General features: G+C 55.5%; 1 protein-coding gene across 2 annotated transcripts; it reads right to left on the bottom strand.

Annotated features, from left to right (window-relative positions):
- Positions 1–315: 315 nt before the first annotated feature.
- On the bottom strand, positions 316–13,983 carry LOC102083819 (adhesion G-protein coupled receptor G1). Of its 2 annotated transcripts, XM_005512649.3 has the most exons (14): positions 13,687–13,983; positions 7,129–7,216; positions 6,225–6,650; positions 5,610–5,733; positions 5,381–5,528; positions 5,170–5,298; positions 4,857–4,973; positions 4,279–4,324; positions 3,813–3,913; positions 3,617–3,732; positions 2,752–3,026; positions 2,012–2,123; positions 1,485–1,753; positions 316–1,010 (listed from the first exon to the last, which is right to left on the bottom strand). In XM_005512649.3, the coding sequence occupies exons 2-14, from the start codon at positions 7,166–7,168 to the stop codon at positions 889–891; spliced, it is 2,025 nt and encodes a 674-aa protein (XP_005512706.1). In that variant the 5' UTR covers positions 7,169–7,216; positions 13,687–13,983; the 3' UTR covers positions 316–888. The 2 variants fall into 2 exon arrangements, with proteins under 2 accessions (XP_005512706.1, XP_064885299.1); XM_065029227.1 differs by lacking the exon at positions 1,485–1,753 and having other exon boundaries at positions 704–1,010; positions 13,687–13,913.
- Positions 13,984–18,719: the final 4,736 nt, after the last annotated feature.

The raw sequence follows: 18,719 nt of genomic DNA, 5'->3' as shown, positions 1-18,719 counted from the left end.
TGCCTGGCCCCACAGCCACCAAGGGAGACGATTCCCATCCTGCAAAGCCTCTCTCTTCGTATTCCCATCCTCCCTCTCTGCTGGGTAGCAACATTCCCCTGAGACCACAGCAGTTTCCCAAGCCATGGCATCTCCCTCTGTCACCTCAACCCCCACGGCAGCGGGCTGCCAGTGCTCTGCCAGGAGGACCATTAATGGTCCCAACTCAGCAGGGTAAAACGCCAGGCTCTGCCCCAGGGATGGGACAACCACGGTGACGGGATGGATCCCGCTTGAGAGTCCACCAACGCACTCAGCAGAGAGACCCCAGCGAGCTATGCTCTGAGCAGGAACAACTTTAATGGGCACAAGTCTGGTGTGCAGGCACACTCATTAAACTTCTACACCATCCAAAAATATACATTCAACAAAATAACAAAAATATATTATTTCAGCTGCTAGAGGAGGTTGCGGGGGAAGAGTTATTCTGTCTTCACTGGGGAAGGACCCTCTTGGTGACCAACAGCAAGGGCTGAAGATGAGGCCTTTCCCGCACATCATCCCTGACCTCGGGGCATGGGAGGGGATGTCCAGAGGCACTGGGGACCCTATCCCTGCCCCTTCTGCTTTCTGCAGCCCTCGCTGCCCAGGCGAGCATCCCACCCTCCTGCCCCAAGGATGCCAAGCCAAGGGATGTGCCGCTGCCCGGTGGGATGTGGTGGGGTAGGAAAATTGGGGAGGGGGCCGGCAGAGGTGAGGGGTTGGCAGCGGCCAGCCCCGCTGTGGGTCCCCGGGCTCCGAGCAGCCCTATGAGGCGGGTGCAGTAACAAAGCGGACAGCACTGGTCCTTCCCACGGCCGTACTCTGCGCAGGGAGCCCCAGCATGGCGCGGACACGGCGTAGCCCCGCTCAGCCCAGGTGGCTCTGGCTGCCGTTGGGCTGCAACTTGACACTGTCGGAGCTGCTCTGCAAGTCAGGTGGCTTTCTCGCCTGCAACACCATGGTCCAGTACCAGAGGAAGATGAGAAAACCTGGGACAGGAGGGAGGAATCATAGAATCATTTAGGTTGGAAAAGACCCTTAAGATCATTGAGTCCAACCGTTAATTTAACACAGCCAAGTCCACCACTAAACCGCATCCCTAAGAGCCTCATCTACAAGCCTTTTAAACCCCTCCAGGGATGGTGACGCCAGCACCTCCCTGGGCAGCCTGTTCCAATGTCCAACAACCCTTTCTGGGAAGAAATTTTTCCTAATATTCAACCTAAACCTCCCGTGGCACAACTTCAGGCAATTTCATCTTGTCCTATTGCTTGCTGCTTGGGAACAGAGACGGACACCCAAAGGGAAGGCAGGGTGGGTGAACCCCGTCCAAGGACCAACAGCAGTTCAGAGCAAGCCAGCCAGCCTGCCATGGGCATCTCCTCCCATACCCTATCACCACCCCACCGATATCCCAGGGAAGTCCCAATGCCTTTCGGAGGAGGCTGGCATCTCAGGCTCACCTTGGAGGGAGTTGATGATGGTGAAGATGTAGAGGGAGACAAGGCGGAAGACACCAGAGGTGAATGAGAAGAAGACCAGCGCCCAGGGGATGCCCAGAAGGATGCTCAGCCCAAAGAGGGCAAGGACGTGCTTGAGCTTGTGGCCTTTCTTGTTCTGCCGGAGGATCTCCCGGACCATGGCCCCCAGCATTACCGAGTTAAAGAGGAACACCAGGCTGAAGAAACCCAGGTTCACAACATTATGGATCAGGGGGCTCGTGATCCAGCATCTGGAAGGAGGAGAAAGGGCAGAAGGTTATGCTATGTCACCCCACAGAGACATGAGTTGGAGAGGTTGGGCGAAGCACAAAGGTGTGGTGCAAACCCAGCACCCAGCTTAGTTAAACAGGAAGCGGAGATCCCCCACCACCCTGCACAAAGCCCCAGAAAAGCCACAAGTGGGCTAAGGAAAGCCTGTAGGACATGGTGAAGGCTTAGCCAGTTGTATCTAAGACCAGGGACCAGGCAACCCATTTCTCACAACTTACATGGTTGCGTTGGTGGATTTGCCACCAACAGATTCATAGACAGGAATGGAGAAGGGGCCGTAGTTTGTCCAGCTGGCCAGGAAGATCAGCATCACACAGCAGAAGGGGAGTCCTGGGTGACAAGAACAGACTGAAGCAGATGCCCTAGTCCCTGGCCCTTGGTCCTTCTGGAAAGATTTGTTGCTCCTTTCTCCCCAAGTACAAACCAATATCCTCCCTCCCAAGTGGCAGACGAGGATGCAGCCACAACAAGGACACCTGCAGTAAGCCCCAACCCAGGAATGATCTGTGCTGCGCTGATCCCAGCCAAGGGTATCCCAGGGCTGTGGAATTTTAGGCCACAGAGATCATGAGATCTTCCTACTGCAGCCTCCTGCCCAAAGCACAGCAGAGATGTGTGGGTGCTTCAAGCATCAAGCCTGCCTCTGGGCTGTCCTGGATGTTTCTTCCAGAAAGCGAGGATCTCATTACTGTTTAAAGACCCCAAGCAAGGTCTCACATGCGTGCCTTGCTGGGTGACCTACCCTTGCTCTAGCATCAACTTCCGCTCTGCGCCAATGAGTCTCCTTCTCCACCGAATCTCTTGACAGAGAGACCTCTCTGCTCTCAGACATCTGCTCCCCAACAGCTGTGTCTCCATCCCCATCCAGGCACAGGAGATGGTGAGTAAGACCTACCCAGGTGCCTCTCAGCCCCTGTTGCCCAACGCCTCAGGGCATCCCCGCCTCCCTCATGCTCACCCCAGCCCACCAGGCAGAGCTTGAGGAGGAAGTGGTCATGGTAGGCATTGAAGACTTCGATCACAAGCCGATAGAGGTTGTAACCCTCAATGCCCATCCAGGTGAGGCAGCTCAGGAGGGAGAAGTGCAGGAGCAGCCCGCCAGCTCTGCAGACTGCCTCACTGCTGCTGGAAGCCAAGTGCTCAGAGATGAGGAAGGTGACATCCAGCAGGAAGATGGCACCCAGCAGGTTCATGTGGATGTGCATGCTCGTGATCTGGTCTCGCTGCTTGCTCCTGCAGAAGCAAGGATTGGGAAGACTTCACCACCATGCCTGGCCAGCGTCCTTGGTGTCCCACAACACCCCACAGCTCCGCACGGGGCAACTTGCCCACACCAGAAGACCCTCTGGTGGTGTCAGTGGCTGAGAGTCCAACCCATGGGTAGGACCACCTGTCACATGTGCAAATTCAGGTCCCTGAAGCTGACTTTGCATTCCAGGCCTAGACCATGGGGGTAGGGAGTGACATCATTTCAGCTCTGAATCATCCACAAGATCAGTGACATGACTCAGAAGAAGACAGTCATGTTCTCTACCAAGCCCCTGAAAAGATCTTTGCAGGCTTCTGCTTGCCTGATCCATAACAACAACCAAGCTGTTTTTCCAAAAATCTTTGAAAACAGACAGTGTTTTTCAGTGCCCTACAGGAGACCTGACCAAGAGGGTGGTTTCTGGAGAGGAGAACTCTGCTTTCTTCAAGCATGGCTCCTTCTTCATGCTTCTAGCCAGGCCACCAACTGTGTTTGGAGAGTTTGTGCCCACCCAGGTGTAGTGGCAGTTGACAGGACAAGGACAGGGAGCGAGGGGTGACCTGTCAGACCCTACCTGAAGTAGAGGAAGAAGATGGTGCAAATGGCTGCCAAAGCTGAGATCAGGCATCCGATGTAGGTTATGATACTCAGGTAATCCCTGTGTATGTAGGTGATCTCCGGGGAGGACACCTGAGAAAGACGAATAAGAGATGGTGAGGAAGAACTACCAGTGGGAACAATGTAAAGAGCTGAGGGAAGATGGTACTCACCATCAGCACAGCAAAGTAGGTGAGGTGGTTGCATCTGCAGTCTGTCCGGCTGATGGCTGCCACCGTTGTACAACCATAGCTGTCCCAGCTCCCAGAACTGCCTGCACAAGAGGAAGGGAGAGCATCTGGTGAGCAGCAGGAACATCTGCTTTGGGTTTGTGGATCTTCAGGGCAAGGTGTTCATGGCAGTGGGGAGGACAAAAGTGGTTGTCCCAGCTTGTTCCATGCCAAGCACACCCACTCAGGTAACAGCCTCAGCACCAGAACCCATCCCTAGGGAGGGAGAGAGCTCTGAGGTTAGCTATGGAGAGAAAAACCTGAAATCATGCCCATGGGGAAGGATTATGGAGCTGGAGCGATGAAGTGAGGCACAGAGCAACTTTTAGTCCTATCAGCAGGTCTGTGGTACCCTGCAAAAGGAGCAAAGGCAGCGCCTGGCTTCCCAGCCAAGTGCAGGAGCACTCACCAGTGGTGTTCTCCTGCCAGAAGACGCAGAGTGGGCTCACGTTCCTCTGCAATGACAAAACCATGGGCCCTGGTCAGGATGCAGCAGTGGTTCATCACCCTGCAGCACATTTGATAGGGGAGAACATGGGGCAGGAGGTGATATGGTCTCAGGAGACAAACTGTCCCGTATCATGGGAGTGGACTCCAGGCAGGGACCATTCTCTTGGCAGCTTGCAGAGCAGATACCTCCTCCCAGGTCCCCTTTTTCGAACAAGGGGTTCAGCTTTGAGCAGGCACCTGACAGGACCACGAATGAGCCAAGGGACTGTTAATTCAAAGTGTCCCTCAGCCCTGGATATTGTGCTGAAGGTGACATATCTGCAAAGCAGCATCTCCTGGACAGACACAGGCAGCTCCACCACCAGTGCGCGTGTTGATCGTAATACAGCTCCAGAAGATGTAGGAGACCCCATACAGGCAGGCCAAAGGCATAGACCTGCTGGATTGTGACTGCTTTCTAAGCTGGCAGGGCCCGAGCCCTCTTTGCTCCTCCATTCCTGGTGGGATCAGGTTCAATGAGGCTGTTTCTCCACCTACCGGCAGCTGGTCATGGAAGAAAGTGAGGACCACTGGGTCAGAGAGGTTGGTCACCACTGTGTCCACCAGGGAGATGCCAACCACCTTGTCACCCAGAATGTGGCTGCTATTTTCATCCTGTGGGAGAGGAAGAGGAGGTGATGGCAGTGTGGGAAGTGAGAGCTGTCAGGCATGAAGCAGGTAGGAGTTCCCAAGAAGGTGGTCCCATGCCTCTTTCCCTGTCAAGATTCTAGCCCATCTTTAAAGCATCTTCTCCAAGTGAGCATCATCACCCTTGCTTGGATAGCATCCCTGCCACGTGTGTGGGCATTACCTGGAACATGGTCTGGCTGTTGATATCCATGAGGAGCACTCTGTGCTCCATCACCTCCTCACTTTCCTCCACTGTCATGAACAGGCTGCCCGGTAGGTCCACTGCAAACCCATGGACCTCTCCACCCTCCTGCAAAGAAACACACATCAGGAGAGGTTGGTAGAGGGTGGTGGTGGGCCAAGACCACCAGGGCAGGCTGCCCAGCACCCACCTCTCTTTGGGAAGCAAAGGCCAGGTTCCGAGGAGCCCGAGTGGGCTGGACCCTCAGGACAGTCGCGTGCACAGTGGCCTTGCCGAAGGTCTGGTTCTGCCCTTCGAGTTCCACCTTGGCCAGTGTCTTCTCCAGCTCCCCGAGTTTGCTGTTGGGGAAGGGGTGCAGTGAGCAGGATGCAGTGGGCACCTCGCTGGGGTGGTGGGAAAGGTGCAAGCTGGGAACTCACTGCCGAAGCATCTGCTGCTCCACGGCTCCTGTAGCCAGTGCTGGGGGACGGGTGATGAGGCTGTCCAAGGTGGTGAGCTGCTCCTCCACATCTTGCTCCCAGACAGGCACGTTCTCTGGGGAAGCTGGCAGGCAGATTAAAGGAAATGCTGTGAGATGCATAGGGAGAGCTGGCTTGCCCATGCTCCCAACCAAGCGGACACAGCCCTGGGAGGAGTAGAAAGCTTCGAGGTGATCCAAGCCCTGGAAGCTGATGGAGACCCCAACCCAGCGTGCTTCGCCTGCCACCCAGAGCTCAGCTTCCACTGAGACCAGGCTGGCTGGTGCCTAACAGTGCAGATGGGACCCTCAGAGACATCCGCAAAGCCCATGATTTCCCAGGATTTTAGGGGGCAAAACACTTCTGAAAATCTCCACCTTCATCTTTAGGGAGCCCGGGTACCAGGGGCTGCCTCTGGGCTGCTTCAAGCAAACCTACATCCCCTTCCATCGCCACTCAGCTATGTCTTCACATCATGCTACACCTATATCTGGGACATCATCAGCGCTCTGCTGATGGCCAGAATGAGCTGGGGATGAAACAAACCCTCTATTTCATTAAAATAATTGCCTTTACCTTTGAAGAAATATTCAGAATGACTGACAAGGGAGGTGTTCTTCCCGTCCTTTGAGATGCAGGACACACTGAAGATGGAGGCCCTGGTTCTTTCAGTCTTCTGACTCTCCTTCCCCCTGGTGATGATGCTGGAGGGGTCCCCTCCCAGGAGGAAGCTCTGCTTCCCATACACCAGCGTCAGGGTCCTGTTGGCCTTGAACCAGTAGATGCAGAAGCGGTACCTGCCCAAAGCCGGGGGCAGGCTGTACCTGTAGTAAGAATTTCTCCTGTTTGGCAAAAAGGGCCTTCTTATTATCAGCGCCTGGGCTGTGTTCTCAATGGAGATGTGGGCAGGGCCATGCTCATAGATGACAGAGCTGTTCTGGGTCTGGTTTCGGTCACCACAAAAGTGAAAGTCCTCTTGCCTGCAGTCGCTGGCTCCCATCCCTGTGTTGTACAAGAACACGGAGATGTTGGTTTAGCTGGAGGGGCAGTCAAACATAGCATCACTATAGCAGCCATCATGCGTGGCATGCCGGGCTCTCTGCCACGGGTGTCCCAACCCTGTCCAGGACAGGCTCCATCATGTCAGCCACCTCCCCGATGTCCCCACAGCTGTTCTGGGAGGGTTTGCTAAGGCTCCTGGGGCAGCAAGACCTCCTGTCTCTCAGGGCCATCCTCACTCAGGTGCCACCATCCACATCAGCAGAGACCAACAGAGGAGCTCTTCATGCCCGAAAAGGACCCATCTTACCCCAGAGACCGCAACAGAGGCGTATCAGCCCCTGAGACATTTTGTCTCTCTGGAAGCCACAGCTGGAAACACCCCTTGGTGCCCCAGCCCATTTTTTGGGGCTGCCATTTACTTCCAGCAGCCCATACATGTCTCATCATCCCAGGGCAGGACGCAGCTGAAGCAGCCTACCTTGCAGAGGGGAGAGAAGGAGCAGGAGGAGGACCTTCATCCCAGGCAGTTCTCTGCTTTGGTTTGGCCTCTGAGGAGAAAGCAGAGCCTAGAAGGGTACAAAGGAAAGGGGCCACATGAGTATTTGGGTATCACCTATACCATGGGGTCAGGGGATGGAGAGCAAAGTCTGTGTTAGAGGGAGACTGGCCGGTGTCACAGCCACCTCCCTGGTGCCTCAGCCACCAGGAGGAGCCACAAGTACCAGGCATCCTGCTGGGCTTCGGGGCTGGAAGGATGGGGGAGGCCAGTAGCTGGATCAGCGGGGGTCTCAGCACAGGGAGGGTGCCCCATCACCCCGGCACAGGCACCAACTGCCAACAACTCGACACGGGAGTGGTCTCCTCTTCTGCTCCCATGTTGGTTTGGGCCTTCATTTCTTATCACAAGTGATAGGAACAGAAGGAAACGGTGGTTTTCCTAATTCACCAGCCCTAAAGTTATTTTCTTGGTTGCTTTTGGCTTCTGCAGATTAGCCAAGGAGCCAGGCACATTACAAACCACAACATCATTTCAGACCGGCAGAAATGGGCTCTCCCAGGCTCATCCCAGCAATGCCAACACAGCAACCGCAGCTGCCAAGAGCCCTTCTGCCCTTCGCAACCAACCAGGCCATGTCCCCCGCATCCCTTCACCCTGCACTCTGCTCCACCATGCTTTTCTTTGTCTCTATATGCAGTCGGGGCTCCTATGACCTGCACCCAGGCCAGCACTGAGCACCCTAAGGTGCCGCCACACCCATGCGCTCCACCCAGCCGCACCCTTCGCACCCGCAGCCCTGCTCTTCACACCTTCTGCCCTCCCTGCACCGCGAACCCCATCTCCATCGCTGCTGAGATGCACCGAGCTTCACTGACACCCCAGTGATGGCTCAAGGCTGGTGGGACCCATCCTGCCAGGGTCTGGCAACCGGCACGAGCACCCCCAGGTCAACACATCAGCAGCAGCAGCTGCTGGACCAGCCAGCAGAGCCAAACACTTGCCAATACCCAAAGCCAAGCTGGCACCTGGTTTGCCATTGCTGCATCCTACTCCTGTGCTGCTCTCACAGCACCAACCTGAAACCCACCGTGTGGCCAAATCCTGTTTTGTGTACTGCAAGCAGGTGCCTGGGCACTCACCAGCACCCCCTGCAAAGGCTCCTGAGCTCTCCCAGGCACCCACGTGCCACCAGATGGGAAGTCTGGGGGAAAATTGCTTGCTTGAAAACTCAGCATCCTTGTTAGCAGGTTTCTCCCACCAGTACAGATTTCTCCCAGAGGTTTCTCTGGCTAGCACGGATCCAGGGCACGTCCTGCACCAGCACATCATCGCAGGCTGTGCTGGTTTGAATGAAATTGGGTTAATTTTCTTCATGCAGTTAGAAACTTCTGTTTTTCATAGCTAGCACAGTCATTGTTGGGATTTAGTTTGATAGTAATAAGATAACGCCCTGGGACAGAATTAATGTTTTTCTTCAAGTAACTTCCCAGTGGTTTTGAGTTGGAACAAAGAGAATGTAAGAACTTACTGATATCTTAGCTGTTGTCTCAGAGACCAAGGTCTTTCTGGGCTCTCTATCTGCAGGTGCAAGGCAGCTGGGAAAGGAGCACAGATGCGACAAACCTTGACTGACACCAGAGTGATCAATGACAATATTCCATGTCATTAGCATTATGCTTCGTATTTAACGGGAAGTGGGTGTTCCACCTTAGGGAGACTCATTCTGGTTAAACTCCATTCCAGTTGAGTCCTCTTCGGCAGTTCCTTCAGTTTGGCCTTTGGCTGTTCTCCCATTTTGCAGTGGCCTCTGGGCCTCTCTGCCTTTCTGGTCTTTTCTCTCTCCCTCCCCAGGATCAGCTCTTCAGGACCAGGGTGCTCTCCCTCTTTTCCTGGGACTGGCTGCTCAGCACAGACGGAGTGTGTGAGGAATTGCATTTAATATCACTAATTTTATACTCTATTTTCCATTTCATATACATATTTGTAGTAGTATATTACTATTATTTTGTTATTTTACTAAACTATTTTTATCCCAAACCATGAGTTTTCTCCCTTCCCTTTCGATTCCCTCCCCTGTTTGGGGCTGGGGAGGGGGCAGTGAGTGAGTGGTTATCACGATTGCGATTGTTCGCTCAGGTTAAACCACGCCACAGGCACAGCTCGCTCGCCGCCCCTCCCCGTCTGCTTCTTGCAGCAATTTATCACCGGAAGATGGGGGCTTCAGGTTATTAATTAACCTGTTGCCATGGGTATAATTCAGTGTGGCACTAACAAGGTTCCCCGGTGTGGGCGTACAGTGCAGACATAACTCGGCAGCAGCAGCTGGATGTGGATGGGGCCAGCATCCCGGTGCCTTGTGGCACACCTGGGAATCACATGCACGTGTATCCAAAAAGCACAGATCCAGGGTGGCAAAATGCCGGTGGACATGGGAAACACCTGAATCGATTAAAAGCAACAAAGGAGCATGTGAATGCTAACTATGGCATGATGGTACAGAGCCGGCATGCTGGGAAAGCATCCCTTCTGAATGGAGAATGCTGAATCCCAATAAGGCTTCGGCTCATCCTGATTTTATTGGGTTGGCCAGAGGACAGGATCAGCCCCTTTCAGCCATTACTCAGCTGGGACCAGAAACCCCTGGGGGGATGTGGGTGGGGGAGCTGGTATTTCCCCTCCAAGCCCTATATGGTCCCACTCAACCTGACGCAGATTGCAGTTTCCTGAGACAAACAATAGCAAGAGAAAATCCCCCGAAAATGGTTTCATAGCGGGAAAACACAGTTCCCATCCACGCTGCCGATAAGCAGTGACGGAGGTAGCCGGACGCACCGAGCCCGTGCCAGGGCTGGATCCTGACTTGTTACCTTCCCATCCCTGGGCAGCAGTGGGGTTGTGCGGTATTGCCCTCCGGGGCTGCTTATGGCAATGCCATGTGTCCCCACTGCTATCAGGGCATCTCCCCAGCATCACTGATCTTTAAGAGCCCCGCACTATCACAGTGACCAAGCAGAGACCCGCTTCTGCACCAGCCCCACCTCCATTCCATCAGCCCCAAGGCAGGATGGCTTCACCCACTGCCCCAGTCAGAGCCTGGGGGCTGAGCTTCTCCAAGAACAATAACGCGTAGAAAAACTCCTGTTTGGGCCCCAAAAATCAGCCAGATAAAGTAAAAAGACATGATGGAGACACCAGAAGGGCTACACAGTTTGAACCAGGCTCCCACACCACCCACACAGCAAGAGGCTCAGACCTGGTCTTCACTTGTATCCTCCCATCAAGAGAAGCCAAGGAATAATACTGCGACCTCTAATGCTGGAGGTGCATGGGAAAAGAAAAACTAAAAAGCGCACAAAAAACAAAAAGCCTGGTGTTTACTACCACCTTACTGCTCTCTGGTTGAGTTGGAAGCAGGTATTTAAGGTTTTGGAGGTAGCACGTGGCTTTTGGATGTGACGTTTTTCCCGAGAAGGGAAGATGCTCTGATGCCTCAAACAAACACCGGAAGCGGGGAAATCCAGAGGCTTTTATCTCTGTTTTCCTTCCAGGTCTGTTAGAAAAAAAATATGCCAACACTCTGTTCCTCGAGATGCTAACGACCCCACAGCTCATCACCTGCAGCCTGTTACGCAGGCAAGGACTCAGGAACTGGGTGGGGAGGCAAGCCAGGATGGGCTCCCAGAGACACATACAGCTTCGTGGGGACCACAGACGATGTGCCCTGGGGCTGGAGCTGCCCGAGGAGGCAGGTACCCCAGAGGGGAACCCCTGCAGAGGGGATGCCCCAGCGTCAGTCACCCAGCTGCTTCACAAAGTGCCCTTGTCCTTGGCCAGTGGCCTGTGCGCACAGGGGCCAGACCACATGTTATTCACGGCATCGGCATGCGAGCCTTTCCCGTCACCGGTGGGCGGCAGGGTCCGACCCGGCGCGGTTGTTAATGCCCCTGGAGCTGAGCGGCAGCTGTGCCGTGCCGGCGGCCTGGCTGCCCCCAGCCTGCGCCGCGGGATCGGCTTTTCCTGGGCCATGGGGTTGCACACAACACACAGCACCCGCGAGCTGAGTTTTGCCAACAAGACAAAACCAGACCTGATAAAGATTCCCACGGGAGTGGCACAACTCCCTGCCAGATCTGTCCTTCACGAGCTGCTGGCAACCGTCCCTTCCCGAGCTGGTGTGGGGAGAGCTGAGGGGAGGCTGGCACACGCAGACCGCCTGTGTCTGCAGCTCTCAAGATGGAAGTTTTCCTTAAAGCTATGTCGTAGCATTTGAAATTTAAAAACCATTCAATTGATTAAAAAACACCACAGTGAGAAATATCTCAGCAAACTAAACCAGCGCTTCCTCCAGCGCCTGAGCAGCACAGCACCCAGCCCGGTGACATGCAAAGCCTCTGGCTTCTGCAGGGGCTGTAAGCGGTCTGCAAAGGACTGGGTCTGCCTGCGGTGAACTGCAGGCTACCGTGAAGTGAGAAAAGAAGTGGTGCAAGTCATCCTCCCCTGGCACCCCGCACCACATCACCAGCCTCAGGGGGTTCAGAGAGCCGTCCTTACAGCACGCTCCCACCGCTCAGCCTGCTTCGGTAGAAACCTTCTGTGGGTTAGCTTGTACCTTCCCATCACATCTCACTGTGTTTTAAATGGCTTCCAAAACACCCCATTCCCCTCCCAGGTCTTGTCCCCATCCACATGAGCGAGGTCCCCATCGCCTGCCCATGCGGTGGGTGCCAGGAAAGGGAGGTACAGGGCAGTGCAGAGCATCCCAGGACCACCCCAAATCAGGCTCCCAGGCATTTGGCACAGAAAGCAGCCAACCTGGAGCCTGGTGAGGGGGAACGGAATCCCAGCAGGCTTTTCTGGCTGAAAAAAAGCCAAGCACAGCCGTGGCAAAGGCTGCAGCACCTGAGGAGCCAGGTAAGAGGCCACAGGTCCCCCCAAATCCCTGCCAAACCCCAGCTGTTGGTGATGGGAAAGGAGTTGGCAGGTTGGAGCCCTCCTGAAAAACAGGTGCCAGCAGGCTGCTGCCCAGCTGGTACCACTGGCACTGACTGGCACACCAGGAGCCACCCGGCCTGCTGTCTGCAAACCCCACAGCACAGCGTCCCTCTGACACCCACGGGTGCCACCACAAGGTGCAGGAACAGCCAGCCCCAGGGTCCTCATCCCAGCAGCATGCAGTTGCTTGCAAACCTGTTGTTCTGTGAATAGCAGCCCCCGGGCAGCGGGATTAAGAGCTGGACTGCAACCAAGTATGCAGCATTTTTAGGCCTTGGCTTAATTCATGTGGGAGCTGCAAACCCAGCAAGTGGCACGGCAAAACCCACTGTGACTGCGGTCCCGGGCTTAAAGGATTTGCCCAGCCCCAACTTCTCCAAAACCCTTCTGGCTCCCCGCTGGCGCTGAAGCTTGGAGGGGGGTTCCTGCAGCCCTCAGACCGTGAAACGAGCTTTGGCAGCCTTCCCTCCTCAACAGCCATTCAGACTTGCTGCCAGGAGGTTATTCCAGGAGACTTCATTTCAATTCTCTAGCTGGCTTCACTGGGTTTTGTTGGTCCCTCTGGAGGGGCAGTTCTGGCAGCTGGCAGACAGGGAGCACCCAGAGCATCTCGCATCCCACAACAGCGTGCCAGGAACCAGCAGCAGCAAGCTGAGATGTTGCAGGAGGAATCTCCCCAACAGGCATTTTAGGGAAAGGAGATCACCCTGTTGAGACACGCCGGCATTCCCACAGAGATGCTGAACCCTCCACCAGGAGGGAGGAGGAGGAATAAGGCGCACTGGTGGTTCCCTGGGGTGGGAAGCAGCAGCCACACGCAGGGCCCAGCCCGGCGGCCGAGGCTTCGTGGGGCTCAGCTGTGGCAGCGGCAGCAGCCAGGAGCAGCTGGTCCTGGGCAGCTCAGTGGCTTCGTGTCTCCACGGCCTGGGAATTTGCCTGGTTCCAGCGAATGGGCGAGGGGCAGCGGGGCAGGCAAGGGTGAGCCCCATTTAGCAGGGGTGGAGGCTTCACCAGACAACTTGTGCCTTGGCCAGGAGCAGAGACCCCCCGCTCTGCCCAAACGCAGGTGTTGAACCCACAGCTCAGGTGCAGGAAGGCACAATGTCCCTGTACGTACCAGAGCAGGGTGTACACCAAAGCCTCCATGGAGGACCCCTTAGCTCCATCTAGACAGGCTGTTCCCTGCCCTGCTTGGCAACTGAGTACCCCAGGGTGCTGCCCAGTGACACCAGTCCCAACCACCTCGAGCCCCAGTGTTCTTCCAGTCCCACTGAGTTCACCCCAGAGCGTGACAGATACCCAGGGCTGTAGCAGTCCCCTGGCTTGGGGTACCACTTGCCCCTGTACTCAGTGAGTGCCTCCTGCCCCCATCGCCTCCACACCCGCATCGAGGACGCCACAGCATCCCCCCCTAGCATCCCCAGTAAGGGCGAGCCAGGCAGTGCCCCTTACCGTGGCCTTTGGGACCCCAAAAGCAAACACGGGACCCCCCTGCTTCCCTTCCCCCCGCCGCCTGGCTCAGCCGCTCCCCGCCGCTCCCAATACCTGGGCTCCGGATCGGGCTGGGCGCGCTGCCCCGCCTCGGCACCTTGCGGCTCGGCTCGGCTCAGCTAGACTCGGCTCGGCTGGGTTCAGCTGGGCACCTTGCAGCCTGGCTCGGTTCGGCACAGCTCGCCTGAGCACCTTGCAGTCCAGCCCAGCCCAGCCCGGCTGGGCTCGGCTCAACGCGGTGCGGCGGGACAACCGAGCCCGCCGCGCTCCGCCCCCCCGAGCAGGCGGTGACTCAGCGGGGCGGGACCGCAACGGGTCGCGTCGCACCGACCCCTCCGAGACCCTGTGGGATCGCTGCGGGGTTCCAACCCTCGGTCACGGCACCTGCCCGGCACAGCCCGGCCCAGCCCAGCCCGGCCCGGCCCGGCTCGGCTTGGCTCGCCTAGGAGCACCGGGCTGGGAGCACCGGTCAGCGCCGCCCCGCCTGGCCGGTACCGGCGCCAGCACCGGGACCGGGTTCGGGAGCGGTATGAGCTGGGGACCACGGCTGGGGCAGCCGGGAGCCGGGGGTGCCCCATCCCACTGCCCTTCAGCTGCGGGCTGGCGGGCAGCCAGAGGAGGGAAGGAGCTGGGCGGCTGCACGCCTGGCTGCGAATGGGATTAAAAAATAACAATTAATGGGAAAGCAGCCGGGACGGAGTGTCCTTGTGAACCCTGTCTCGCTCCCCGCAGGAAATGAGGGAGGCGAGAAGCAGGGCAAGGAGCCCAGGCCCTGAACTGGGGGGAGCTGGGACAGGGTCCCCACGTCCCCCATGGCACATCCCTGTGTAATAAGTGATGGTCAAAATTGTTAATGTTGAACAAATCGAGTAGGATTCAATTGTATTATGCATATTATTGTAAGCAGTAACTGTGCTTGTGCGAGTTTGATTATGTTTTGTAAAACCTTGTAGTAGTAAAGACAATGCCATAAATAACAGGACTACCGGATGGTGTCATAAATAACAGGACTCCCGGATGGTGCCACAGATAATAGGACTCCCAGGTGGTGTTACAGATAACAAAGCGCTCGGATGTTGCAACAGATAACAAAAGTTCCAGAGACAGAAATTCCCAGCACGTAAACGAACGCATAACGTATATAAGCACATACGAAAGGTTGATTTGGTGTGCCTGTTGGTGGAACTGAGCTTCCCCCGGTCACCCAGCGCTGTTTTTGCCTAATTACCGCTTGCTAAATAAAATCGATTGACGCAGAATCGATTTATTGGCTCTTATTTATAACACCTGGAGGAGATGGACTGGACTGTGGGGTGCAGAACCTGGATGCGACCCCCTAGCCAGGGAACGTGGCTCCCACCACCCATCCCAAGGCCAGAGATGGGCAGCCGGCCCCTCATGATTGGGACCCCACGATGGCAGCGGTAGCTGAGGCTGGAAGCATTGTAGCAGTGATGGGCACTGCAGGAGCGGACAAAGCCACTGCCAGGCACTACCCAAATCCAGCCATGACAGCCCTTTGTGCACCCTGAAAAGCAGCAGAATGGGAGAAAGACGGAGCTGCCAGGAGCCAGAGGGAGGAGGGGGGGTGGGAAGTGCCCTGGGTAAATAGTTGCTCTTACAGATATTTTCAATGCCTTGAATGAGACTTTTCTTTCTGCTGGGGGAAGGGTGGAAACAACCTTCCGCTTCGGCAGGGAAGGCGATGGAGATAAAAGGCAGCCGCAGCACTAGAGGTGCCATGGCTGTGCTGAGACCCCCAGAGCTGGGGACATCCCGCACGCTCCCATCACCCTCCAGCTTGGTTTAATATCCATTTCCAAGCTCTGAATTTCCCCAATTCTCCCGTGAAGCAGTTCCCACGGGAAGCAGCTCACGCGGCTTCACGTGGCCGGACCGTGGCTAACGCGGACGCCTTTGAAGCCCAACCATCCCCAGGCCACGGGGAGTGGGGCTGGCTCCGAAACACACGCTTGTGGCAGCCGGAGCCACGGGAGCATCACAGCGAGCCAAGCAGCCTGCTGCGGGTCATCCCGACCGGTTCCTTCAGGAAATACCATAAATCCACCTCCCGGGAATAATGCTGCTAAACCGAGCGGCAGCTCCTGCAGGATCAGCCCCCACCCTGGAGACAGGGATCAGGTGGGGACCCTGCATCCCCATGACGAAAGGACATTGCAGACCATCTTTTTGCCACTGTTTATGGAACAAAGGGCCTTTTGTCCGCACTTGACGTTATCAGGAGGTATTTTTAGTTCTGCACTTGTTGATGTTATTGGGATTATCTGTAAGTCGGCAGGCCCTGGTGCTTTCTTCAAAGGCGCTGGCTGAGCAGGAGAAGGAGGAAATCCTTGTGTTGTCCCTTGCAAGGGACATTTGCCCTTGGGCTCAAGCCAGCGGCACTCACTCGGCATGATAAGGATTTATTGCTCAAGCTGGGGAGTTCCTCAAAGACCCAAAAGTTCCTGAAAACCCTACAAGTTCCTCAAAGCTGTGAAAGTTCCTAAAAACCCTCAAAGTTCCTAAAAGCCCTCAAAACCCTAAAAGCTGTTAGGAGCCCTAAAAGCTCCTCAAAGACTCTAAAATCCTTGAAAGGTCATCAAAACCCTTAAAGTTCCTAAATACCCTTAAATTTGTCAAAAGCCCTAAAAGATCCTAAAAACTCTAAAAGCTACTAAAAGATCCTAAAATGTTCCTCAAAACCCTAAAAGATCCTAAAAACCCTAGAAGTTCCTAAAATCTCTTAAATTTCCTAAAAGCTCCTAAAAAATCCTAAAAACTCCTAAAAACACTAAGAGGTCCTTAAAAACCTAAAAGCTCTTAAAGCCCTAAAAGTTCCTGAATAGCCTAAAAGTTCCTAAAACCCCTAAAAGATCCTAAAAGCACTAAAGGATCCTAAAGCCCTCAAAGTTCCTAAAAACCCTTCAAGTTCCTAAAAGTTCCTAAAAGCCCTAAGTGTTCCTAAAACCCATAAAAGCTCCAAAGCCCTAAAATGTTCCTAAACTCTTGAAGTCCTAAAACCCCTAAAAGATCCTAAAAGCACTAAAGGATCCTAAAACCCCTAAAAGTTGCTGGGAACATCTAAAGTTCCTAATAGCCCTAAAGGATCCTAAAAACCCCAAATTTTCCTAAAGCCCTAAAAGCTCCTAGCAACCCTAAAACCTCCTGAAAGCCCTAAAACTGCCTAAAAGCTCCTCAAGGCCGCAGTGCCGGTGCAGGCGAGTGGGAGCGTGCCGGGGCGGCGTGGCGGTGCAGCCATGGGATGGGCAGGCTCTGGCAGGCAAGAACACGTCCAGCCAGGCTCCCTGCCAGGCTACTGCCGGCCCCGGCGAGGCAAGCCCGGGCAGAGGTGTCCTGGCACTGCCGGAATCTGAGGGCAAGGTGGTGAGTGTCAGCCCCGCTGCCAAGCAGTTCCAGCGCCAGCCCAGGGTGCTGAGACCCCTAAAAACCCCGTGGGGTGCTGCCGTGGGAGGTGCCACCATGAGCAGGGCTCAGCCCAGCTCTGGTGAGCACGAGGCTGAGGATGATGAAGCAGGTGAGTGCTGGTGGGAGGGGATGCCCAGAGGTTCCCCCATCCAAATCTGGTAAGCGATGCCAGGACAGCTTTGGGAACCTCGGAGGATGGTCATCTCAGGGGACCCCAAGGAAGCTCCGCAGTCGCTTTGAGTGGCTGTGGGTGCTGCTGCTCCCTCATCACTGCCTCGCCACCTCCTTCAGCCTTGCTCCCAAAAATATATCAAATGGGGAGGTGGGTCCCCTCCACTCCACGTCAAGGTTTTTCTACCAGTCAGACAACTCACCAGGTGCTAGGGCTGTAAAACCCAACTGTAGAGAGAGTCATAAACCCATTTATCTGTCCAGGTTCAGCTTTGCAAATAAACCCACAATAATGTCAGAGAAGTCTGGGGGAAAATTGGTCGCTGAGGTTATTTGCACAAGCACCAGGTGAGGATGCTCCTGCTAGATGAGAGAATCAGGCTCATCTGCTCCCCAGCAGCCAAATAGAAATAGAACTGAGGTCTGCTCCCCACCCATTCCCAAATGGATTTAGTTTCTTTCCCTGGCTGCTTGTTTTGCCAAAATTTGGAGGATTTGCAGTATTTCCAGAGCTTTGCCCCTTAGGCTATGGCTGGCACCAGAACATGAAGGCACCACAGTGACACCAAGATGCCTTTCCCATGGAAAAAAGACAGCACAACCCCCCCGGCAGCCCAGCACCAGCCTCCTGCCTGATAAGGTGCAGAGGAAGGTAAATAGGATTATTTCTCCTTGGAGAGGTTAGATGGGCCGGTTCCCCATGGGAGCCATGTTCCCGCTGCTGGGAGGCAACCGATGAAGCGATTGTTTTCCAAGCGCCACCGGATACCGGAACACGGTGTATTCACATGCCAGCATCGGTGCGTATGCAGACACGAGCAGCCAGCGTGACTCACGCCACAAGCCCCGAAATCTCGAGATGGGGAGGAAGGGGCACGGAAACACATCCCAGCAGTGACTGGAGGGATGGAGCCGCTGCAGCTGGGATGTGACTCTCCCGGGGTGGGGCTCATGGGGGACAAGCCGGGCATTGGGCACCTCACCAAACCCCAAGGCTTCTTATTTAATAGTTGAAGTCAGCCACCAAAGCGGTGAGACATGCACACAGCTCATCACCACGTGGTGGGAGTGTGCCCGGAGTTGGGGGGAGCTGGTGCTGGCTTCAGTGGTGCCCAGCGGGCTGGAAGGCGGGGGGCACGGCCCCGGCGGGACGGGCTTTTGTCCTAGGGAGGGATGGAAATTCAGCAGCACTGGCTGCCCTTTGTGCACTGAACAAAGAACAAGAGCCAGAGGCCTCCTGCACTGCCCAGAACCAGCCCCTGGGAGGCAGCCAGAAAGGGAAACGCCGCTCAGCAGAGCGGCACGGGAAGGCAGAGACAGGCAGTGTGTCACCCTGTGAGGCTGTCTGGTGATGCCCGGTCCCCTGTCACAGACCAGAAATGGGCAACATCAGCAAATGGCACCTCACTGGCACACCCTGCAAGCATGGGGACACCACTGCCACTAGGGGTGGATCTGCAACCATGACAGCATCACTGTGCTGTGATGCT

Source organism: Columba livia, chromosome 13 (assembly GCF_036013475.1).
Source record: "Columba livia isolate bColLiv1 breed racing homer chromosome 13, bColLiv1.pat.W.v2, whole genome shotgun sequence".
Lineage (NCBI taxonomy): Eukaryota > Metazoa > Chordata > Aves > Columbiformes > Columbidae > Columba > Columba livia.
The sequence above is the reverse complement of the archived record's forward strand: the minus strand, read 5'-3'. Positions and strand labels throughout refer to the sequence as shown.